The sequence below is a fragment of the Oryctolagus cuniculus genome, chromosome 1 (assembly GCF_051225735.1).
Source record: "Oryctolagus cuniculus isolate XC-2025 breed Fujian yellow rabbit chromosome 1, ASM5122573v1, whole genome shotgun sequence".
NCBI classification, from domain to species: domain Eukaryota; kingdom Metazoa; phylum Chordata; class Mammalia; order Lagomorpha; family Leporidae; genus Oryctolagus; species Oryctolagus cuniculus.
Window position 1 is genome coordinate 67,451,079 of NC_142867.1, and position 25,596 is coordinate 67,476,674.

At 42.2% G+C, this 25,596-nt stretch overlaps 1 protein-coding gene across 50 annotated transcripts in view; it reads left to right on the plus strand.

Moving 5' to 3' along the window:
- Positions 1-16: 16 nt before the first annotated feature.
- EMSY (EMSY transcriptional repressor, BRCA2 interacting) overlaps positions 17-25,596 on the plus strand; it is a 94,496-nt gene continuing 68,916 nt past the window's right edge. For 13 of the 50 annotated variants that reach the window (XR_011389390.2, XR_016232923.1, XM_002708683.6 and 10 more), the window contains exons 1-8: positions 118-420; positions 2,464-2,572; positions 10,306-10,405; positions 11,940-12,014; positions 13,359-13,400; positions 16,693-16,868; positions 18,347-18,499; positions 21,053-21,312. Coding sequence is in view for 48 of the 50 variants with exons in the window: in XM_002708683.6 (XP_002708729.1) it covers positions 2,503-2,572; positions 10,306-10,405; positions 11,940-12,014; positions 13,359-13,400; positions 16,693-16,868; positions 18,347-18,499; positions 21,053-21,312 (876 nt within the window). In the remaining 2 variants the exon portion in view is untranslated. Of the gene's footprint in view, positions 421-2,463; positions 2,573-10,305; positions 10,406-11,939; positions 12,015-13,358; positions 13,401-16,692; positions 16,869-18,346; positions 18,500-21,052; positions 21,313-25,596 lie in introns of all 50 variants that reach the window. The other 37 variants (XM_002708680.6, XM_089331214.1, XM_070075666.2 and 34 more) reach the window with 7 other exon arrangements.

A 25,596-nucleotide genomic window follows, 5' to 3' on the forward strand; every position in this document is an offset into this window, starting at 1 on the left:
ATTGGCCGGGCGACGGCAGCCGGAGGAGAGGCGCGCGAAGCCAAAGAGACGAGGGGATGCAGGAGAAACCCAAGGAAACTACAATCCCAGCCCTCCTTGCGCTGCGACGGCCGGCCCGGGGCGAAAGAGGATGGAGCTTGATGTCGGACCACAACTCCCAGCACCCCCTGCGACGCCCGTCCTGTCCTTTCATAACGTGGAGGAAAAGAGGGACAGTATGAATGGAGGCCTTTTGCTGTCCGCTCTCCGAAAGGCGGGAAAGGCGAACTACACCTCCCGATGGGCAGCGCGCGGCTGCGCTTGCGCCCTGATGCTTGTCGCCATCTTGCCCCTTCTGAGGCACCGCAAACAAACCCAATTCCTGGTGTCCCCTAGTCTTGGCGGAGGAGCCTTTTAGATGAGCCCCGAAAGACCGGGCAGGTGGGTGACTCTCAGGCAGGGTCCTGGGAAGAGCTGGCAGGGAAGCCAGGGTAGAGGAGCGCCGGGCCAAGCTTTCCGAGCCCGGCTTGGGGCGCCCAGCCCCATCCTCCGTTGTTTCCTAACGGGATCGTGGGGCTCCCCGAGGTGGACCGCGGGGGGCTGTGGCAGGCCCGGTGCTGGGGGCCCCTGGGGTCCAGCCCCGGGAGCTTTCCGGTGAGTCCCGGTCGGCTGGCTGGCTGTCCGCGCGCCTCCTGTGTCTCCGTTGTCCTCTCGGCAGAGGAGGGAGCGAGGCGCGGATGCCGGCCGGGGCCCCTCACACCGGCTGCTGGCCCGGGGAGCTCCGGTCGTGGGCTTGACATTGGGATGGGCGCCGAGAGGCACGGGTGCGGAGCCTGGGCGGGCTGCTCTTGTTGTGGTGCTGCGAAGAGTGCGTGTTTGGAGAGGGGGCGGGGCGGGCTTGCCTCCTTGACACTTGAGTGGGGGGAGGATTCTGCGAGCTCGGGGCTCCCCGGGCGGGCTCCGGCGGCTCCTGCCCAGCTTTCCGAGGCGATGCGGCCCCGCGGTGGGGTCCGCCGGCGGGGACGCGCTGGGATGCCGTGACGTGGTGCTTGCTTCGGGCGGTCGCCGGCCGCCTCCGAGATCCTGTCGGGAGGCGGGGACTGGCTGGCGGAGGGAGCGGATTCCTTTGGCTCGGCCCCCTCTTCCTCCTCCCCACCCCTTGCCTTTATGTCATTCTGCCGGCCGGAGCGCGCGGTCCCGTTCCGCCGGCTGTGAGCTGCCTCGGAGCTGCGAGGACTACGGGAGGGAGGGGGAGGGGGCTCCACTCGGGGCGCAGAGTTGGAGGTAGCAGCCCCGGCGCCTGGAGCCGGATACAGCAGTTATTTCCGTTCGCTGTCTGACTTCCAGATCCGACACTGCGCTCATTCATTCTCTGGTTCATTCATTCGTTGTGCTCTCCCACCAACCATCCGTTTGTGCTTTAAGCAGACATTTACAGCGCGTCTGCTGGGCTCTAAGCAGGTGTTGTGTCAGGCCCCCCTCCCCGCCCCCGCGCTTTCTGCCCTCTAGGGAATTCCCAGGACGGAGTAAATTCTTGGCGTCTAAACTTTTGGTAAATGGTTGTTTCATGACCGCAAGCTCTCGATTCATATTTCTTTATTAAGATTTGAAGAGACCGTTCTTTGTTAAGTTCCTTTAACCCAAGTAACATGCTAGCAGCTTTACATACTTTGTTTCATGTAACTCGTAAGTGAGGAAGCCCACAGAAATCAAGTAATTTACAGTTGCTCAAGTAGTAGCGCCCACTTATTAAATCACATGGTAGCCACTAGGGAGAAACTTTACATGTACTGTTCTTTAATACTGTTAGCACACCAGGTGGCATTACCCCTCCTACCCCTCTCCCCCCTTAATGACTGATTCATTTGAAAGTTGTAAGAGGAGGGAGGGAAGGAGAGAGAGAGAGAGAGAGATCTTTCATCCACTGGTTCACTCTCCAAGTGGCTCCAAGGGCTAGGGCAGAGCCAGGCTGTGGCCAGGAGCTTCATCCCAGTCTCCCACGTGGGTGGCAGAGGCCCAAGCACTTGGGGCATTTTTCTCTGCTTTTCCCAGGCCATTGGCAGAGAGTTAGATCAGAAGTGGAGCAACCAGGACATGAACCAGCCTTGGAGTTCCTGGGATAGGGGCTGCTGGCCTTCAGACCACAGCTTTACCCACAAAAACAACGCTGTCTGAGCAGATGTGGAAAGGGTAGACCCAGAGAGGCCAGCTGACCCAGAGCGCACAGCCGGCAAGTTGAAAAGCTGGAACTAGAGCCAGCGGTATCTGAGTCTGCAGCCTGTGCTCTTTAAGCTGCAGTAGGCTGCAATAGGAAGCTCTGAAATGCTTGTTCGATTCTTCATGTGTCAGAAGTAGCCAAGTGCGGTGGTAAACATGATTGTGAGGTATCTTAATGGTTTTACTTCCTAACTGGTGGCTGGACCTCCAGGTGAATGGCCTTGAATGTACTTTGGTGATTTGATTTCTTGCTTTTCCTTCTGGTAGGGAGGACAAGCTCTTTGGGGCTACCAAACAGAAGCAGCAATGCCTGTTGTGTGGCCAACCCTTTTGGATCTCAGCAGGGATGAATGCAAAAGGATTCTTCGAAAACTGGGTATGATTTTCACTTCTGATGTTTGCTATCTCATATACTCTTCCCTTTCAGTTTGGGTCATGGCTATTTGCATGGATGTCTAATGCTACATTCAAAGTTCTTTGGAGGTATAGTCTCCATCTTGCTTATTGTTGTGCCTAGCATAATGCTTTGGACATAGTAAGTACATTCATAATAATAGCAGCAGCAGCAGCAGCAGTAGTAGTAGTAGTAATAGCAGTTAGGACTTATTTGGGGCTAGTCATCTATTCTGAGTCCTTTACCTTCAACATCTCATTTAATTCTCACTTAAAACTGAAAAGTAGCTAAGCGTCCCCATTTTATAGATGAAGCTTGGAACTCAAGATTAGAATGCTGATAAATAAGTCATGGAGCAGTATTTGACCCCAGGGAATATGATTTCAGTCTCAGCCTACTATCAACCTTCATGAATTTGTTTATGAATTACATAGTATTTGTGAATTCTGAGTTAGTGTAAGCTATGCCTATTTTCCCCAGTGATATTATACTGTTGGTAATAAGACAGACTTTATGCTGGTCATTTATTTTTTAGTTCTTCTTTCCCCTTACAGCACCCTTTAGCCTTTTAGGGCAAGAATTAAGCCCTAGTAACCAAGGCATCCATTGTAGGTAATGAACTAACTTCTCCCCTTGTATCTATAATGATATGAGTCATGCACCATCCTTGGGAAAATTGAGAAAAAGAATTACTCAAATCTTTTTTTTAAAGAAACAGTAATTTTTTTAAAGATTTATTTATTTTTTTGAGAGGTAGAGTTACAGGCAGAGGGAGAGACATAGAGAAAGGTCTTTCATCTGCTGGTTCACTCCCTAAATGGCTGTAACAGCTGGAGCTGAGCTGATCCAAAGCCAGGAGCCTGGAGCTTTATCCAGGTTTCTGACGTGGGTACAGTGGCCCAAGCACTTGGGCCATCTTCTACTGCTTTCCCAGGCCATAGCAGAGAGCTGGATTGGAAGAGGAGCAGCCAGGACTTAAAGTGGTGACCGTATGGGATGCTGGCACTGCAGGCGGCGGCTTTACCCACCACACCACAGTGCTGACCCCTCAAATCATTTTCTGTGTTCTTTTGTTCCAGTGAGGATCCTTGGTTGAGAAAGGACCTTGTTTTATCTAACTTAGACTAGCACAATAAATGAAAAAATACTTTCACAAAGAATATTAAATGCTTTGGCAGCAGATATTAATTATTTAGATGCCTTTGCTTTTGAAGAGGAAAATGTGAGTCTTAAATTCAGAGTAAGGTCCTGATCCTCTTAGCACTGAATGACCCATGTGACTGAGGGCAAATTATTTTCTGTTGACATTTTTGTAAAAGAAGGATAGCTGGTACTGGTTCTATGGAACAGCAGGTTAAGCCAGGGCCTGCAGCACTGGCACCCCATATGGGCGCGGGTTCAGGTCCTGGCTGCTCCATTTCTAATCCAGCTCCCTGCTGGTGTGCCTGGGAAAGCAGGGGAGGATGGCATAAGCCACTGGGCTCCTGCACCCTTGTAGGAGACCCAGAGGAAGCTCCTGGCTCCTGGCTCCTGGCTCTGGCCTGGTCCCGTCCTGGTCATTGTGGCCATTTAGGGAGTGAAGCAGCAGTAGAAGATCGATCTCTCTCTCTAACTCTGCCTTTCAAATAAATAAATAAAGAAATAAATATTTAAAAAGATTAACATATCCTTCATTATTTGCCTTATTACATATATATATATATATATATGTAATATATATAGTGTTTATGGAGGGCCTATCCCAGTGCCCAGTACATGAGTGTTTAGTGTTTAAAGCAGCTTTCAGACATTTGTTTATTTGCAGGTACATTTTTTCTTCAAAGGAAATCTTTGTTGGGGATTCCTGTGTGTAAACTTGATAGAATCATAGGTCCTGGAGCCTTGCTTACTTATCATTTTTGCCTGGGTTATTTCTCCTCAGGCCACATTTCAAATGGGGAAGAGAATCAATCATTGTTTTGCCCTTTTAAAATTTTTTACTTGGGCCGGTGCAGGCTGGTGCTGTGGATCAATAGGCTAATCCTTCGCCCTCTAGTCCCGGTCGGAGTGCCGGATTCTGTCCCGGTTGCCCCTCTTCCAGTCCATCTCTCTGCTGTGGCCCAGGAGTGCAGTGGAGGATGGCCCGAGTGCTTGGGCCCTGCACCCGCATGGGAGACCAGGAGAAGCACCTGGCCCCTGCCTTCGGGTCAGCGTGGTGCGCCGGCCGCAGTGCATCGGCCACGGCGGCCATTGGAGGGTGAACCAACGGTAAAAGGAAGACCTTTCTCTCTGTCTCTCTCACTGTCCACTCTGCCTGTCAAAAAAAAAAATTTTTTTTTGCATCCAAACTTTTAGTGCTAATTTGAAGTTAGTTTTCTTTACACTTACTTGTAATCAGTCTAACTTGCTGTCAATTATAAAGTTATATTAATATTTACTTCACAGCTGAAATAATTGCAGAGAAACATCATAAAGATTGTAGGTTGAATTGGGATTTCTGGGTTTTGGGGGCTTTGAATCAAGAGATTGCCATTGACTATAAAAATGGTAACCTTTCCCCTAGTTCTTGCTGTGAATTACTCAAGGTGGACTGGGAATAGTTCACTATTTACTGGACCCAGAAAACCCCATAAAGTCATGCAAATAAAGAGTTTCAAATCTTCGTGTTCACTTTAGGAACATTTTTGAAATTGCCCAGGCCATCAAGGGTATGCATATCCAGAAAGTCATCAAGTGTCTGAAAGATGTCCCTTTGCAGAAGCAGTATGTGCCATTTTGTCACATAGTGAAGCTGTAGGTGTGCCCAGGCCTACCACTGGGGCTGGACACAGGGATACAGATCTGGTAGACACAGAGAGTACTTTTTTGTTGTATGTGTTTAAATGTGCAGAGGAGAATGCTGAATCTGAGGGTTTGGGTGTAGATTCTCTGGTTAAGGAGTGTATCCAGGTAAACAAATCACCACCGTGGCACAGCGGGTCAGGCCTTAGCTGATGATGCTGGTGCCCTGTATTCCTACACTGGAGTGGGTGCCTGTTGGGAGTCCCACTGCTCTGCTTTTTTTTTTCTTTTCTTTCTTTTTTTTTTTTTTAAGATTTATTTATTTATTTGAAAGTCAGAGTTAGAGAAGGAGAAAGAGAGAGACAGAGATGGAGAGAGAGAGAGACAGATACACAGAGAGAGAGGTCTTCTATCCACTGGTTCACTCCCCAGTTGGCTACAAAGGCCGGAGCTGCACAAAGCCAGGAGCTTCTTCTGGGTCTCCCACATGGGTGCAGGGACCCAAAGACTTGAGCCATCTTCCACTGCTATCCCAGGCCACAGCAGAGAGCTGAATCGGAAGTGGAGCAGCCGGGACTCGAACCAGTGCCCATATGGGATGCTGGCTCTGCAGGTGGCGGATTTACCTGCTAAGCCACAGCGCCACAGCGCCACAGTGCCACAGCCACAGCCACAGCCGCAGCACCGGCCCCATAAATAAATCTTCAAAACAAAACAAAAACAGAAATGCTCTGCTTTACTTACAGAGCTCCTGGATGGATTAACCCATGTTGGATCCCCTCTTGCCAAATAGAGATGATTCTTATGAAAGGGAGCAAAGTGTCCCTAAACCAGACGAGAACATTGCATAGAAGAAAAAAATATCCCAGAAGAAATTGAAGATGTAAACCCTTATGGCCTAGGAACATGAAAGAAATGTAAAGAAAATTGAAAGTAAATCATGATGGATTTGTCTCTAATTTTAGTCAGAGCCTTGTGAGTAGTGCTGCTTCTATACAAAGGAAAACAGCCAACCTACGCGGTGGTGTCAGCTTCGCGACCCTTCCTCCCCTTGGGAGGTGAGCTTTGTTAGCAATTTGCGCAAAGACTTCCTCCCACCCGCTGCATCATTATCATAACAATGGAACCTTTCATTCGCCTTCCAACTCTCATTCCAGGTCCAGTGTTTAGAGAGGATATTGTATTTAAGAATTGGCTTAAAATATTTTAAGAATTACCTTTGTTCTTTTAAAAATAGTTGCAGTTTTAATGCAGGATGCTAAACACTTAGGTTTTACTTAAGTATAAAGAATTTGGGATAGAGAGTTTCTTTCTGATATACTTAACATACCAGTGATAGATAAATGCTTCCTTCCTTCAGGTCTGTCTCTCCCCTGCCTTATTATAGCCATTCCTGAGCTGTAACTCTTAACTTTGTGGACCATAGTAGAATTGAATGACTGATTTATTTACATGGGAAAAGTTGAGAGCTTTATAAAAATGGCTTAGCAAAATTTTTTGTTTTCTGAGGTGTTCCTATGTGTTTATTTCATTATATTATGTTAATTTGAGTTAGCACTACAATACAACCATGCCAGAATTTCAACTAAATTTGAACTAAGTCCCTATCTGAATATCCCCTCCAAAATGGACACTAACAAATGTGCAGGAGGTTGGGATGCTCTTAAGGTTTTTTTGTAATGAATGAGTTTCTAGAGGAAAAGAAATTCCTTGGATTGTGATAACTCCGCTGATGGCGAGAACTCTGTTCTGAATCCAGTATTGTGTGTGTAAGCTTGCTACCTCCTAATTTTGTTCATGACTTTTTAGTTGGATTTGAAATGAGACTTGAAATATGAGAAATGTTTGTTTTATTTTTTTTTAATTTTTTTTTTTGACAGGCAGAGTGGATAGTGAGAGAGAGAGACAGGGAGAAAGGTCTTCCTTTTGCCGTTGGTTCACCCTCCAATGGCCGCCATGGCTGGCGCGCTGCGGCTGGTGCGCTGCGGCTGGCGCACCACGCTGATCCGATGGCAGGAGCCAGGTGGTTCTTCTGGTCTCCCACGGAGTACAGGGCCCAAGCACTTGGGCCATCCTCCACCATACTCCCGGGCCACAGCAGAGAGCTGGCCTGGAAGAGGGGCAACCGGGACAGAATCCGGTGTGCCGGCCCCCCGCAAGGTGGAGGATTAGCCTAGTGAGCCGAGGGGCCGGCCTGTTTTATTTCTTTAGTAGTTTTCTTTGAAGTAGTGCCTTGATCACCATAAATTCTACAAGTCAAAAGTGAACTTTTTCCTCAAACCGAATCTTCTACCTGACCTTTTTATTTCTTCTTATGGCATTCCCCGTTCTCCTAAGCATTTTGCAAACTGCAAAATCTTGCTCCTTTTCTTTTGCCATTACTTCCATAATCAACTCTTGATCCTAAGAAGTAAAAGCTATTTAGACTGTAATTTAGGTTTTACTCCATATGGCTACAAACTACTTTCCACTTTTATCTTTCTCTATTCTTTTATATGAGTGGACAGAAATCTTTATTATTTGTATGTTTTAGGTCCCTTGTTGGATTTTAATCACCTTGAGAACAAAGACTTTGGTACCCTATAGTAGTAATGTTTAATTAGGACTTTGATTTGAATTAGTGCTTATCTAGATACAGAATTTTTATTCTCCTTCTTGTATAAAACCCTCAAACATAAGTCATAGCAGAGGGGCTGGCGCTGTGGCACAGTAAATTAACCCTCCACTTGTGGCGCCAGCATCCCACATGGGTGCAGGCTCTAGTCCCAGCTGCTTCTCTTTCAATCCAGCTCTCTGGTATGCCCTGGGAGAGCATTAGAAGATGGCCCAAGTCCCTGGGCCCCTGCACCCGTGTGGGAGACCCAGAAGAAGCTCCTGGCTTTGAATTGGCACAGCTCCGGCCATTGCAGCCAAATGGGGAGTGAACCAGTGGATGGTAGACCTTTCTCTCTGTCTCTCCCTCTCACTGTCTATAACTCTACATCTCAAATAAATAAATAAAATCTTAAAAAGAAGTCCTAGCTTTATAAAAAAAATAAGTCGTAGCAGAAATTACTGGAACAATATGAAACATTATCTTTGTCTTTCTCTGTCTCTCATCCTTCTGCATATTTGCATTTTTCCCTCCACCTGCCTCGAGTAAGGTTGCCTCTCTGAGTAAAACTAGTGTAGATGATATATTTCCCCTCTATGCCTCCATTGCTGTATATATGTAAACTGTTTCATCATAGTTGTCCATGACTTGTTTCATTGTAGCTGTAATCTAGAGTTAACTCCTTTAGGGTGGGACTTACATACGTACTATCTGGTTTGTATATAATAGGACTCAATACTGACTTTTTGAATAAAATATTCCATAAATGAGAGTATGAACATATGAAATACGGTGAACCTTTATTTGGTTATCCTGTCTTTCTAACTCTAGTCTGGGTTTAATACGAGCTGAAATGTGCCTCCTGGAACTATGTATTTCCTTCACTGCTCCAGAGGAGCAGAGGTTTGTCTCCAAGAGGACTCCATGAGATGTCTACAGAGTAGCTAGCACAGATTAAACATGCAGGGTGGTTACATTTAGGGTAATTCAGTTGGACTAGATGTTTCTGTTTAGTGTAGTTAGATCACTGTTGATAGAAAGCTTCCTTTCCACAGTCAGAACTAAATCATATGTACTGAATGAGACTATTGACTTCTTGGCATAGTACCTGGTCTGTGTTCATTATTTGGTTCATATGTATTGGCTATTGTATGTCAGGCTTTGGCAAATAGCAAATACTCATAGCAGCTCAAGTACGAAGATAATTCTAGTTTGAACATTTGATTTCCTACTGTTCTATTTGATACACCTGTTCCTAGTTTAAATGGTTTAAAGCAACTATTATTTCTTGCCATTCTGTTGGCTGCTGGCCTTGTCTGACCTATCTCATGCAGCTGTATTTAGCTGGCAGCCTGGCTGGGGACTAGGCCCAGCTAAGATGGCTGGGCCCCTCTTTTCATGTGGCTTTTCATTCTGAGCTTCTTCACAGCTTGGTGGTCTCAAGATTCTAAAAGAGCAAGGCCCTCTGTGCAAGTGCTTAGCAAGCTTCTATTTGCATCATGTTTGCAGATATTTCAGTGGTCAAAGCCGTCATATTTCAAGCCTAGAGATGGTGTGGGAGGGGGCTATGCTGGGAGGCATGCATGGTTCTTGGGGCCATTGAGGACTTTAGGTTTTATGTTTTAACCAGTACGAGGGATGGACAGTTTTGTTTTAAAAGGTTGTTGGCTGTGAAAGAGCTGCATGAAGCAGTCTGTATTGGAATTCCATAATATATGTCTTGGTTGCTGTAAGAACATTTCATGTCTCTTAATTATTTGATAGTAGTTTTTATAGATGCAAAGGATCTTTGATTTGGAAGGTATCTACAAAGTCCCTTCTAGATAAGGAAGAATTCAAAGGTGAGAAAGGACTTGCCCAAGGTCACGCAACTACTACGTGTCAGTGCTGGAGCCAGAATCTTCTGTTCAAATATTTTCTCAGTTGCACTGTACTCTCAACCACCCCAGAGGGAGGAGAAATATAGTTTGAATTCTTAGGCAGGCCTAACAAATTATTTCAAGGGTTGATTAATGAAGGCATTTTAATAATGCTTTTATCAGCCTTATTACATAACTTGGAATCTATTCCCCATTGTTGGTGGCATTTGGATTAAATGTTCTTCAGGGATAATGTATGAGGCAAAATACCTAATGTTAGTTTTTCTGCCTAAACATTTTCCATACATGACTTCTGCAATAAAATATTATAAAATTATAAAAGTCCCATTTTAATCTGTTATTAGGTAACATTTTTTAAAGGAGTTTAAAAATTGCTTGCCTTTGCTTGATTTTCAGATTTCTTGCCCTGAAGTTTCACTCTACATACCCATAGTATTAAAATATTGAAGGCTTATCTTGATAAAATAATTTTCTTCTTCTAGAATTGGAGGCATATGCTGGAGTTATCAGTGCGCTTCGGGCACAGGGGGATCTCACCAAGGAAAAGAAAGATCTTCTTGGAGAACTCTCAAAAGTTCTTAGGTAAATTATCATAAAATTTGGGAGATGTGGTTCTAGAAGTTTCATTTGGAGGGTTTTTATTACTTTTCGCTCTCGATTAACTCTCAAGTTAAGTTGGAGAAGTGTTCAATTTTTTTGTTGGTACTTAGAGATCCTATTCTAGTTGTATGTTTTGTCAGTGAAAATTGCATACTTTACCATTCATTCTGTAATCCGATCAGAAGGTATTTCAGAGAGGTTTTAGTTTTGGGCCACCTGGGAAAGTGAGGTCCTTCTGACATAGATGAAAGAAGGAAAAGAAGAATTGGCAGCAACTGGATAGGAGGTCTAGAGTGGAATTTGTTGGAGGGGAGTAAGTGAGGCAAGGAGGATGTCTTAATTTATGTAAGTGGGTGCTGATTATATAGTCATAGCCTTAAGCATGGTCTGTCCATTCAGCTTCCCACTTAGAGTAGCACTTGCAGCCAATAAAAAATTCTAGTAAAAGAGGTTCCTTGTTGCATTGCTTTGATTCATTTAATGAATTGATCTTTCTTGAAAATGTTCTGTTTTAGCTGGTTTCCTTTCTACATTTAAAACAATTTTCTCCTTTCTAACTGAAAATATGGGAGAAGCTTTTATTATTTAAATGACATTAATATAGGGTTGTTATTAAGCCAGATTCTCAGTTGTGTTTTTTTCATAGTTAACAATTTATATTTTGTATATGTTTGTTGTTTATGTTTTGTCATAAATTCTGCTTTCCAACCCCTTAAATATTTTGGTTCATCATATAGATAGGGCCTAAGTAGTAAAAGAATACAATTGGAAGAGTGGTATTCATTTTAGTGAATATTTATGAATGGAATGGATGTTGCTTTTTTTTTTTTTTTATTAGTTGTTTGGTACTACTAACTTTACATGTGTTTAATCAGGATTAATTTAAATACATTGCTTACCATTGGTAATACAGTATATAGAAGATACACAGCTGAGTGTTCAGTCATAAAGCAGCATTATCCTGGTGTCAAGTTTCCCAGCATATAGCCACAGGAAAGATTATCTTGCCACTCTCAGTTATTATATTTACTGAACATAAAATTATAGACTCATAAGCTTAGAAAAGACCTTAGAAGACTTTCTTCTGAGTGCCAAAATCCTCTTCTCCTCAGTCCTGGTTAGGAGTCATTCAGCAGCTGTTTGCATATTTAGATAACAGGAAGCTCTGCCAGTCTTGTCTCTGGTCTGACATTTCGGAGATTTGCAAGTAATGCCTTGTTATCGGGTTGAATTTGTCTCTCAGTGAGATTTGCAAGTAATGCCTTGTTATCGGGTTGAATTTGTCTCTCAGTGATTTCTAATTTGCAGTTAATTCTTTCTGCAGTAACACATAATCAGTATGAACGCTTTTCTAAGACTTTAAAGCATTTGAAGATATATTTTTAGTCTCTTGTCTATATCTTTTCACAAAGCATTCTGTCCTCCCCCAAACAAAATGTTGACTTAAACATTAATAAAAATATAGGAAAGAGCTGCCTGCTTGGCAGAGTTCTATAATGGCTATTTTTTTTCATAGCATCTCAACAGAACGCCACCGTGCTGAAGTTCGGAGAGCAGTAAACGATGAACGGTTAACAACAATTGCACATAAGTAAGCCATTAGTCATACCACCCCTGATATTTTATGACGTAGTATAACATAGTTTTGAAAAGTCTTCCTATTTTGTAGCAGATTCCTGAGTCTTATCTTAACAACAGTATTTCTATACTCAGGATCCTGACCATAGCAGTAAAAGTGGTATTAACTGTTTATTCAATTGGTTATGTCTTTTGCATTTGGTTAGGCAAGCTTTCTAAGTACTCAGGTCAGATCCTGCTACAGCCTAATCTCTGTATAACTAGAGACCACCATAGTGTAGCAGATAACTCACTTCATTCAAGCAAAGTTCAGTAACAAAGTAGTGTGCCCCCTAAAATTGATAGCTCCTTAGAGGTTGTTTGGAATGGTATTTGATATGCATATTGATTTATAAATAGGCATTCTAACTTTTTTGATATCTGATTATATCATGTATTTAAGATTCAGAAAAAAGACTAAAATATGTGTTCTGCGTCTAAGAATTATGAATATATCTTAATTCACTCTAAAAATAGAAAATAAAATGATAAAGGATTCTTATCAGATTGTTTTCAGATCCTTATAACTGTAATGACAGATGGGCTGAGGGTGGTGGAGGACTGAGGGCAGGGATTATGCACTAATTCTGTGTGGAGACAGTGCCTCCTAAGGAATAGAAAGGAATAGAGATTCTCCTGTAAAGGGAGGGTATTGAAACATTCTATAAAATATGGTTTAGTGTTATTCATTTGTTTTAGATTTTTTTTATGTGTCAATGTGAAATAAAACTAAAGGAAATAATTCAGTGCAGTTCCTTAATGTGATAACTAAAACAGTGTTTTTGAACCAATTGGCCGTATTTGAATTGACCTCAAAGATTCATTAGCTTCATGTGTGCTTCACTGTCCCTCATTTTACTTAACATATAAAATGGGGTGTTACCTTTTTGACAGCATTTTTGAAAGTTTAGCTCTTTATCCTAGAATTTTGAGATTCTTCAGTTGTAGGTGTGTACTACAGAAATTTGGAAAATTTCCTTTAGAGGCATTTAGTATTTAGTAGTCAGGCTAACATGGTTGACACATTCAGATAGTAATGTTTTTCTTCTTTAATTTGCTCTAAACTTTTGAACTGAGATGCTTCAAAAATAACCATTTGTGCCTGGATGCTAATTTCAGCATTGCTAATAGGAAATTTATGTGCTAGATAATAAAGTAGTAAACAATAGCTTGCATTCAGAGGCACTTAGCAACAAGATTAGTACCTAAGAAGCTTTGGAACAATATTGTGGGACAACTAGTTGTAAGATGATGCATCAGTTTCATACTTAAAGAATAACATTTATTTAGTCTCCTTTTCCTTTTTTCCCCTTTAAAGAATGAATTTATCCTTATATTTGGGTGAAAGACCAAGTTACAGGTATGCAATTAGGTTATTATTATTTCAGGCTTTTTCTTGTATTTATTTCCAAATTGAAGCTCTCAATTATTCAGGGGCACATTATTCCATTTATGACTTAACCATGCCCCTTGCTTTTCCTTCTCTTCCCCTCCTCCCTCTCCTAATACTGCCCACCCTTTAGCCATTTTGCTGCTTGGGAGACCTAGTCAGAGGGTGGGAAGGGAGAGGAGGTGCCAATTTTAATTAGTCATTTTGCTACTTGTTAGTTGTCCTGGAAAAGATTTGGTGGAAGAATTGATTAGTATTTGCCAAAATGTCTTTGCATAATATATGGGTTTCTTGAATCTGTTTGACCTCTCCCTTTCCCTCCTCTCTCCATTAGCATGGATAATTGAGAGTTGGCTTTTATCTGCCTGTGTTTCCTCTTTTTTTCCTCTCCTTTCTGATTTCTTTAATACATGAATTTCATTTTTTGAAAAGAGTTTTTACTTCAGTGTATAATTTTAAGCTTCTTAGGTCTTTCTATACTCCTGTTTTAATATTTTGTATTATGGTTTTAGTTTGCTGAGATGTATTTACTTGTTGAGCTCAAGGATCAGTGACTAGGGATTGCTGACTGCTCTCTCCTTTTTGGAAGTAGCAGCTGAGCCTGGTTCCAAAGATTACCTACCGGAGGGCTTCCTACTCTGGGCCTGAGAGAGCAGCTAGAGGAATGCCTCCGAAGTGACGGCATTCCCTTTCTCCTTTCCCTGCCCTCCCCCACCCAAAGCAGCCGTGTAGGCCCGAAGGAATGTAGTTGAAAGGTGATGAGAAAACGAAGAAGACGGAGTACAAAGGAGGGGGGACAAAAGGAGTGGAGAGTCTGGGATCAAAGCAAAGCCTTGCTGTGGCTTGAAGTGTAACACGTGGTTATTGTTTGGCACAAGGCCTCTGGTTAAATTCGATACTCAAATTCAGTTTTAAATTATGTTAGAGTAGGACAGCTTTAGATTTTCTAATTGGGCCACTCTTGCTCTCACTGTTTTTAGAGTTAGAAGAGGTTGGTTGTCTGGAATTTCTGCTCTCTGAACCCTTTTACCATCAGTCATGCATATAGGATACCCTGTGTATTTCTAAGTGAGAATGAGGCTGTGAGGGCCCAGGAAATTTCATTAACATCATCATAGATTTCTCAAAAGGGACTGGAGTAAGAGTTCCACCCTTCCTTGACATACTTAGTATAAATAGAGTGGCATTCTTACATCGAGATTAAGGTATTCCAGTGGAGCCCTGCAGGGAGATGTTTAAAGTCTAAATGCAGTTTAGATGACTTGTGCAACTAATGCATATTTATACCTTCATTACTAAGCAAATAGGATTTTTTTTGATCTAACATTTAATTTTCACTCTCTTAAAAAAAAAGTTTGAGCATGTTTGCATGAGTGGAAATTTGGAAGATTTTTAGCATCTTTTGAAAAGTTGCAGTTGTGTCCTTTGCACTGCAAGTTTTGTCTTTTCACTAGCATATATTCATGTGCTTCAAATTATTAATCTTCCATAATTTCTGCCACCATTTAAAAAATGTACCAGGTAAGTGTAGACTTTTTTGTGCTAAACTCTCACCAAGCAAGTTTATCAGTGATATTCTAATTAGATGATAGCAAAATAGAAGCCAAGAAAATAGTACTTTTAGAATTTTTTCTTTAATAATTAGCTATAGCCCTTTTCTGTGTGTCTTTCCTGTTTTTACCATTATTTGTTTTAGAACAAGCATCAACTTGAAGATTATATAATAACAAGTTTATGAGGGTTGTTGGGCTTTTAGGAGCCCTTCTTTTCCTTGTTTTAGGTTGTACTGTGTTAATCCAGGGAGGAATTTATAGATATTTCCATAGAAGCCCAATTGGATTCATCAGCTCTTAGAAATTCCTTTCTTAACTGACGTTAAATCCTCCTTAAATTGTAATTTATTCCAGTCAGTGAAAGTTGGTAGTAATTACACAACAGTATCTAATTTGTATAAATCAAAGACAAAAATTAGACATACATGAACATTCAAAAATTTTTATACCTTCTGCTTATGAGGTGGCAAATCGTTTCAGTATCATACTGTATGTTTGTTGAAGGAAGTATTTATTAGTTGTGTGATCTTAGGCAAGTGAATTAACCAACACGTGACTCAGTTTCCCCATCTGTAAAAAGCGGTGATAATACTACCAACTTCATAGGATTGTTGAGTGAACTATATGAATTAATACATGAAAAATGTTGAGGACAATGCTTGCCATTTTGTAAGTGCTTAATTGATGTTAACTGTCGTCACCATTGTCACCATCATTATCATTATTCCCCTACCCACTAACAAGGGCTTTTGTGTTCTGTATCTAAATCTGAAGAATCAGTGGACATACAGTCTTAACTTCTCAGTTTGGTTGAGGAATCTATAGTTCTAGAAAAGTGCAGAAATATTCTGATTTAGCAAAGGGATTGGTTGCTTTTAGGTAAAATGTGTATTTTATCACAAATCATTAGTTAGGGTCTTTCATGGAGCCTAGTTGGGAGAAGTGATATGACTGCTTTGTATGCAACCTCCGGTTGTATTCCTGGGATAAAATGTACTCAAGAAATTTAGGGTAGAGAAGTATCTGCTTAGAGATGAATCCAGTTGCCTCAAATCCCTAGAGTGCAGGGTAGAATAAATATGTAAGGATAAAGTAGTGCTAGGTTGCTTTCAGTGTCCTCAGGTCTTGTCTGCTTTTAACAAGAAGGAGAATACAATACATCATCAGTGACACTTGCTGTTATTTAGTCCTCTTCTATCCTCATTACCCATTACCTAACCTCTCCCCCTCGTTTACTGCCTCAGTTTCCCTTATTTGAAAGCCTTTAGAACCTCTTGCCTTGCAGGCAGTTAGATAATTTTGCAAAGATTCAATGAATTCTATTCTTAATTATTAAGAAAAGTCTGATTTTGAAAGTTGTGAGTGGTTTTCCTTTGTTGGATGAATTATCAAGTTAAGTTCTAAAAGCTAGTAGAAATTCAAGTTTTCATTAGTGATACCAGACTTAATGAAATTGATATTTATTTAGAATGCACAGAAAAATTTTTGATACTTTCAATTATGTTCATTATAAAATTTAGCTTATGGAATAAAATGTGTAAGAGCTTAAGTGTGTGTCATTCTGTGAATTCTGATTATTCGTAATATGATCTTACTTGCTTAAAATAAAGCCTCTCCATTCAGGGTATTGTTACAATTTAAAGTTATATTTTTTTGGTTCGTTTTTAGTGATTGAGAACCCTTGTAGCAGCGTTTTCTTTTTTGTTTAGTATGTCTGGACCTAATAGCTCTTCAGAGTGGTCCATTGAAGGTCGTCGATTGGTACCACTGATGCCCCGACTGGTTCCCCAAACCGCCTTCACTGTAACAGCTAATGCTGTTGCCAATGCAGCTATCCAGCACAATGCATCTCTTCCAGTGCCTGCAGAAACAGGAAGCAAGGAAGGTGAGTAGAAAAATATTTCTGTTAGAAAAAAATGTCTTATTTTTCATCTATTCTTAGCCCAGTTTTTAAAAGGAATAAGGCAGAGTGGACAGTTCTGGCTGTGAAGCTGGGAACTGAAGTTTTGAGATCAGTGTGACTTATCAGAAGTGAATAGAAGGCCTTAATGGAGGATATTAGAAACTAAGATGACAGAAGTCATTTAGCTGCTGGAAAAAGATGCTGAATGGATAGCTTCAGGAAACAAAGCTCCAGTTTTATCTTCTGGAATCAATGGAATAGGTTTCCTCTCTGTTCTCATCAATGTGCTCAATCCATTACCTGGCAGATAGAGAGACTTTCTTAGTGTTATTTAACCTAATAATTGACATTTGGTTTAAAAATCATCGAATTCTCCTGAAGATTAGTATTAAATTTGAAAGATTTGAAAGATTAGTATTAAATTTGACTCCAGTAGCATAGGTTGGTTTTGCCTGACAAGAACCCTGAAAACATTGCGTTTGTCAGGTGACTCTGAGAAACTGCCTATTTTTGCCTGGTAATGGGCCGTGGAACAGAGTGAGACACCCTCTTCGTGCAGGCCAGGCTCTTTTTTAGGCTGAAACAAGCTATATTTGAGGGAGACTGTTACCAGTGTGCAAACTTTGCCTCCATTGCATCCCTGTTTCTTTGTTGTCAGAGAGGTATCTTTCCTTTATTTCCTGTTTTTACCTTTGCCAGCTGTCTGGTAGAGTGGAGAGAATATAGAATTTCCAGTAGTCAAATCTGTGTTTGAATCTTCAGCAAGTTTTCGTGTCTGTAAGCCTTGCGTTTCTTACCTCCAGGAGGAGGATGTGGTGCTACGAGGATTAGTGATAATGTATGGAAAGGAGTTCTCTCAGTGTTTGGGACCTAGGAACTGGTGCATAGGAGCTTTTCTTGTTGAGCTGTGTCCTTTCACTGAATGATAAAGAGGTTGAAACATGTCACTATTTTAATTATGAGTACAGTAGTGCTTAGATGGCAAATGATTCATGGGTTGGGTTATGGAGAGGGACCTTATCTTGATTCTCCCCTTTGGTAGCCTGGTTGGAAATTGCTATGGTTAGGGAAAAATTAACTGTTATCCCATCATTGGTACTGCTAATAGTATGAAAAGGGAGAATAAGTATGTGCCTGTTTTCTAACTCCTGCCATGAATGAAAAATGACTTTCATTTTTCTTAATTTAGTTTTAAACTTAATTTATTTGAAATTGTGCTTCTCCATTGACAATATCACCTGTAGATAAGCTATTAAATATTTGGGAAAAATCCATTTAAATGATGATTTTTCAGGAAAGGTCATTAATGCCTTTTAACTTGTGGGCCTAATACCTAGTTCTGGCCTCTGACTTTTGATCACATGAAAATGTTAAGATTGGCCTGCAATAAAAATAGTTTTTCTGTATGCCTGGACAGTTTTGGTGAAAGTTAACAGCAGACTTTTTTATCGTTCCTTCAGTAGTGGTTTGCTATTCCTACACAAGTACTACGTCAACCCCAACCTCTACCCCCGTTCCAAGTGGCAGCATAGCAACGGTTAAGTCTCCAAGACCTGCCAGTCCTGCCTCCAATGTAGTTGTCTTGCCAAGTGGAAGTACTGTTTATGTCAAAAGTAAGTGATATCCTCAGTGTTATCAGGGCCATCTTGGCTAAATGTGGCAGTGTAGGATTTGATAAGATCTGCCTTCCTGGAAAAAGTCACCAGGCCACTACCTATCAGCAGTGGTTAGTTTTTGAAGGTATTGAATTCCTTTCTTTACATGTGACTAGGTGTATATTGCTGTTTAATAGGTTTTGGGGTTGGAGAAATGACTGCCTTTTTGTGGCCTGTGGGGATTTTGTGTTTGAATAGTGCTATCCTTCAAGTATTCACTTGTTTTGACTGTCATGGAATAGAAATGTGAACAGGGGTGGGCCTTGTGGCATATCCTGGGAAGCTGCAGCTTGAGGCAACTGCACTCCATATCTGAGTGCTGATTCCAGTGTTGGCTGCTGTGCTTCTAATCCAGCTCCCTGCGAATGTGCTGAAATACTTGAGTCCTTACCAGCCACCTGGGAGACCAAGAGTTCCTGGCTTTCGCCTGGCAGAGCCCAAGATCGTAGCCACTTGGGGAGTGAATCAGTGGGTGGAAGATCTTTCTCCCTCTTAACCAGAGGATACATGATCTCTTTCCCTCCCTCTCTGTCCCTCTGCCTTTCAAATAAAGACATTGTTAAAGAGAAATGTGAGTAGAAACTGTAGCAATGTGCTTATGCGATTTACTCAGTACTCACTTCTTGTAATCTTTGTAGTGTTTTCTTAAATTATTTCACAGAACATGTCATCCAAATGTTAAGATTTCAGTGAAACATTATAGGGAATCTATTTTATATTTTTGGTTAATTGTAATTTTTTGAAAATTTTTTCTTGATTTTGCCCTATGAAGTATTTTGTTGTCAAGCTCATTTTTTGTTTTTGTTTTTAATTTCTGTTATCAATGTTTATTTTATTTTGAAGTTTATTTTTTGCTTTTGATATCAACTATGATTTAATTTTTATTTTTCCCGATATAGTTATAAATATGACTTCTTTGTAACTTTTAGTGGTAGAGGTTGCTGTTTTGGACAGGAGTCATTCTGGGTCATTGTTGGTCCTGTTTAAATTACAGTCAAAAAAACCGAAAGTGTAGGAGTTATATTTTATTACCAATTCCAGAGTCATGCTGTATAATTTCTTATGTCTGTTCAGTAGAGATATCTTGTGCAGGTTGCTGTGTATGTGTCTCACTTAGTTTTTTCTTTTTTTTAACAAGTTTACAAAAACAGTTGAAGCTTTACTATATAAAGAGAAAGCAATACATCAGAACTATTCAGTTTATATCTGATTACTGTGGATTTAGCGAAGGTGGTCCTTTAAAATAATAGTAGACCTATTTTTTTAAACACTGAAAGTGAATTCCAAACATGAGAAAGCTATTTCATGTTACATACAGTTTTAACCAACAGGAAATTTGTTGCTTTATACTCAGAAGTCATACCGATTACATTAATTTGGGATAAAATCATTAATTCACCTAATTTTGTGGGCAAGGCACTCCAATATGGGATATGGGCATCCCAAGCAGTGTCTTCAGTGCTGGACCAAACACCTGCAGGGGAATAAACCAATAAGATTTAGTCAGGCCCCCTGGGAGCCTCTTCACAATGGGAAACGTGCTGACAGTTACATGGCTATCTGGTAAGTGGTACAGAAGGGAATGTGCAAAGTGATTTATAAACTCAGAGCAACATGGATTCTCTTTGCCTAGAGGAGTAAGGGAACGCTTCACTGAGGAGGCGGCTTGTGGGATGATGAAGAGGTTGTTGATGGTGAGTGGTGTTCCCCAAAGGACAGTGGGATGTTGGGACCCAGAGATGGACAGAGTGTGGTAGGTGGCTTTGGGGGATGGTGAGCGGTTTACCTTGTCAAGGTCATAGGATTGTCCAGGGTTGGATACAACAGGATATTGCTGTGTTGGAAAGATGTGGGGCCTTGAATGATATGATGATGGTGTTGTGCCTCATTGTGTAGGAGATAAAGCTATTAAAGGATTTTTAGGCAGTGCATTGGCATGATTAGATGTAAAGTTTCTAACTTGTAGTAGGATGGAGGATAGAATAGAAGAATAGAGTAGATACACAGATATCTTTTAGGAAGTTGTTGGTTACATACAGGCAAGCAGATACAGCCTGGCGTGGAGCAGTTGCATAGGTTGAAAATAAGATACCATGTCCCATATTGGAGTAGCTGGGTTTGTATTCTGCTAATGTGGAACCTGGAAGGTAGCAGTGATGGCTGAGGTGATCAAGTACCTGCCACCCACATGGGGAACCTGGATTCAGTTTATTTCCTGGCTCTGGCCATCCAGTTGTGTGAGCATTTGGGGAATGAATCAGCAGATGGGAGAGCTCTCTCTTGTCTGTGTCTCTTTATGTGTCAAATAAGTAAATAAAAATGTTAAGAAAAGGATGGAAGGCATTCAGGGACAACTTCTCTGAAGGAAGTTTGATGAGACTTACTGTTGAGTAGGCATAAGGCAAAGGAAGGGGGCAATGATGACTTGATGACACGAAGATTTTAAAAGTATAGTGTACAAATGCAAGATTAGGTTGGTGTCACTATAGCAGGATTGTCATTGCCTTTCAGGTGTTAGCTGTTCAGATGAAGATGAAAAACCCAGAAAACGAAGGCGAACCAACTCTTCTAGCTCCTCTCCCGTTGTCCTAAAGGAAGTTCCAAAGGCTGTTGTTCCTGTCTCAAAGACAATCACTGTGCCTGTGAGTGGCAGTCCCAAGATGAGCAACATCATGCAGAGTATTGCCAACTCCTTACCACCCCACATGTCTCCCGTGAAAATAACCTTCACCAAGCCGTCAACACAGACGACAAACACGACAACACAGAAGGTATGTCGTGGGGGAGTTTCTGCCTGCCAGTTACTGTTTCCATCTCTTTCAGACTGTGTGACTCAGGTAGAACAAACATGAATTCAGTGCTCACTATGTACTGGGAAATGTTTACCATCTCTTTGTTTTTAATTCTGCACAAAAAGCTTTGGTCTAGGTATTATTAGTTCACTTTTGGCAACCATGGCTCAGACACGGTAACTGGCTTGCCTAGGTTGACACAGCTCTCAGATCTCCTGCTTCTAAGACTTGTGCTCTATATTATCGTTATTATACCATTTGGGAAAAAAAAAGAAAATAGAAGTTTTTTTTAAAACTTTCATGAACATTCATATGACCTTGCCTTTAGAAACTCAGTCTTCACTTTGTAAAAGTAACAGAGTTGTCAGAGTTAGATGTTTCTTAGAATAAAGGATGTAATTAAGTGAATAATTGTTTTGTTGGTCTTTTTTTTTTTTTTTTTTTTTTTTTTTATTTTTGACAGGCAGAGTGGACAGTGAGAGAGAGAGACAGAGAGAAAGGTCTTCCTTTTGCCGTTGGTTCACCCTCCAATGGCCGCCGCGGCCGGCGCGCTGCGGCCGGCGCACCGCGCTGATCCGATGGCAGGAGCCAGGAGCCAGGTGCTTTTCCTGGTCTCCCATGGGGTGCAGGGCCCAAGCACCTGGGCCATCCTCCACTGCACTCCCTGGCCACAGCAGAGGGCTGGCCTGGAAGAAGGGCAACCGGGACAGAATCCGGCGCCCCGACCGGGACTAGAACCCGGTGTGCCGGCGCCGCTAGGCGGAGGATTAGCCTAGTGAGCCGCGGCGCCGGCCTTTGTTGGTCTTTATTTGCTATCATTAATTCATTCCTAAACCCTTCTCTGAGTGTGTTCAAGGCAGTGGTACTTTGTCAAGTTCACGTTGTCCAGTCCCTCAGTCTTCTCAAACTAATCTTGGTCCTGATGACTCAGTAGGCTTGATGCCTCCCTGTACTTACCATCATTCTTACCATCTTTGTCAGTTGATGTATTTATTTTGCTAGTAGCTTCCTGGTACATGAGTATACGAAAAGTAAATCCTTTGAGGTCTTTTGCTTGGTAGATTGCAGATTTCTTTTTACTCTCCTTCTTTCTTAATGGCTTGGCTAAGTAAAGTATTCTAGGTTGGATCATTTTCTCTGAATTTTAGAGATGTTGCACCGTTGGCTTCTGGTTGCCACTGTTGCTTTTGGGAAGCTCAGTTCCATTCTAATTTTAGAATTAAAGTTAGTGTTTTTTTTTGTTTTGTTTTGTTTTTTTTTTAAGATTTATTTATTTGAAAGAGTTAGAGAGAGACTGAAAATCTTCCATCTGCTGGTTCACTTCCCAAATGGCCGCAACGGCCAGAGCTGAGCCGATCCAAAGCCAGAAGCCTAGAGCTTCTTGTAGGCCTCCCACATGGGAGCAGGGGCCCTAGGACTTGAGCCATCTTCCACTGCTTTCCTAGGCCATAGCACAGAGCTGGATGGGAAGTGGAGCAGCCGGTACTCGAACCGGCGTCCATATGGGATGCCAGCACTGCAGGTGGCGGCTTTACCCACTATGCCACAGCCCTGACCCCTAGATGTTTTGCTCGATGAAAACTCTTAGTGCTTTTTAAGTTCTGAAATTTCAAAGCAATGTTCCTTGGTGTCAGGTCTTTATTTTATCCATTTGACTATGTATTCAGTGGGCCTTTCTTGAGCTATTTCTTTGGTTATTCTATTATTTAGAAAGTTGAACTGCTTGGATTGATCCTCTAATTTTTTCCCTCATTCCCATTTTCCATTTGGCTTTTGGAACTAAATCTCCTGGATTCATATCCCAGCTTTTGCCACTTACTAGCTATGTGACTAAGGGAAAACTAATCTATCATGTAAATTTCTCATCTGTAAAGTAGGGTTTTTCCCCATAGGATTTTTTTTTTTTTTTTTGACAGGCAGAGTTAGACAGTGAGAGAGAGAGAGACAGAGAGACAGAGAGAAAGGTCTTCCTTCCTTTGGTTCACCCCCACAAATGGCCGCTACGGCCAGCGCGCTGCGCCAATCTGAAGCCAGAAGCCAGGTGCTTTTCCTGGTCTCCCATGCGGGTGCAGGGCCAAGCACTTAGGCCATCCTGCACTGCACTCCTGGGTCACAGCAGAGAGCTGGACTGGAAGAGGAGCAACCAGGACAGAATCTGGCGCCCCAGCTGGGACTAGGACCCGGGGTGCTGGCGCCGCAGGCAGAGGATTAGCCTAGTGAGCCACAGCACTGGACTCCCATAGGATTTTTGAGTGTAAATAACTGATAGAATAGAGCCTAGCACATAGTAAATGCTCTGTAAATATTATTATTAATTTCTATATCTTTTAACTTTATCCTTTAGTAGTTAGAAAGAGAAGGAGAGACAGAAAGAGGTCTTCCATCCTCTGGTTCACTCTCCAAATGGCTGGAATGGCTAGGGCTAGGCCAGTTTGAAGTCAGGAGCCTGGAACTCCATCCAGGATTCCCACAAGAGTGACAGGGGCCCAATCCTTTGCTGCTTTGCCAGGTGCCTTAGCAGGGAGCTGGATTGGAAGTGGAGCAGCTGGCACTTGAACAAGCACTCATAGGGGATGCCTGCGTCACAGGTGGTGGCCCCCCACAATAATTTTTTTTGATATTTTCTTTTTTCATGTTTTCTCACCTGTAAGTTCCTTTCCTGTATTTGTTTTGATCTCTTTCATTTCAGAATGTTCTGCAGTATCTGACTGTGTGCTTATGTATGAACATGGACACTAGAAAGAGGACAAAGCTCTGTGTGTGGGTGGGACATGTTGTCTGGTGACTTTCACTGCGGTTGACCTAGCTGGGCTGTTTGGTGAAGAAGTACCACTACCCCTTTACCTCCCTCAGTGTCACTGTCTTTATGGCTTTTTCTTGGATGGGTCAGATTCCTCAAAGAAGAATCCTCTAGTCTCTTTCCTTGAGTAGTCTAAGACTAGCTCCTTCTGTTTGAGGACTAAATGGAGAAAGATTTTTTATGTAGACCCTGTTGGCTTTCAGTGTGGCATTGCCCTTCCCAGCTGTGCCTGATGGTATCAGATCCCTCAGCTTCAGTTTCTCCCTCATGAAAATAAATTCATAGTCTTCTCTTAGGTAGGGGAGGATGGCTGGAGGTCCAAGTGCTTCTTCTTCTTTTTTTTTTTTTTTTTTTTTTTGGACAGGCAGAGTGGACAGTGAGAGAAAAAGAGACAGAGAGAAAGGTCTTCCTTTTGCCGTTGGTTCACCCTCCAATGACTGCCGCGGCTGGCGCACCGCGCTGATCCGATGGCAGGAGCCAGGAGCCAGGTGCTTTTCCTGGTCTCCCATGGGGTGCAGGGCCCAAGCACTTGGGCCATCCTCCACTGTACTCCCTGGCCACAGCAGAGGGCTGGCCTGGAAGAGGGGCAACCGGGACAGAATCCGGCGCCCCGACCGGGACTAGAACCTGGTGTGCCGGCGCCGCTAGGCGGAGGATTAGCCTAGTGAGCCGCGGCGCCAGCCCCAAGTGCTTCTTAAACAGCGTTTCAACCAACTTTTGTCTCCCTAAGTCCCAATTTATCCTTACTTCAGAAGCATCTGGTGTCCTAAATTCTAGAGTCTCTGGGATAGTGCAGGTTGTCTTGTTTTTCATTCTTGTATTTGTTGCCTTAGGTTTCTGCTTTGTTGGATATAATCGATCCATCTCGGTTCGTCTGTTTTCCAGTTTCCAAACTTTATAGCTGTTGTCTCCTTTTTGTTTTGACCTTGTGGCTTTGTGTGTCTTAACCCCTTTAAAAATAAAAATTCTTTCACACTGTTTTAGAGGAATTTGGGGAAGGGGCTGAGGTCAATTCTGTGTTCAGAGCGTGATCTTCTCACCTTTGAATCTTCAGTCCCATGACTTTTCTGTTTTTAATTTTTTTAAGATTTATTTATTTATTTCAAAGGCAGAGTTACAGAAAGAGAGGGAGAGAGATCTTCCATCTGTAGTTCACTTCCCAAATGGTCACAACACTCGGAGCTGGGCTGGTCCAGATCCAGGAGCTTCTTTCAGGTCTCCTACATGGGAACGGGGAGCTGGATTGGAAATGGAGCAGCCGGGACTTGAACCAGTGCCCATATGGGGTGCCGGTGCTACAGGTGATGGCTTTACCTGCTAGGCCACAGCACTGGCACCAGTCCTATGACTTTCATTTAAAGAACCTCCTTGAGTTTCTTGGAAAGATATCATTATATAATAGATTAAAAATTATTTTCTTATTACTTTGTGAAAATGGGCTGATCTGTAGGATATAGTTCCAT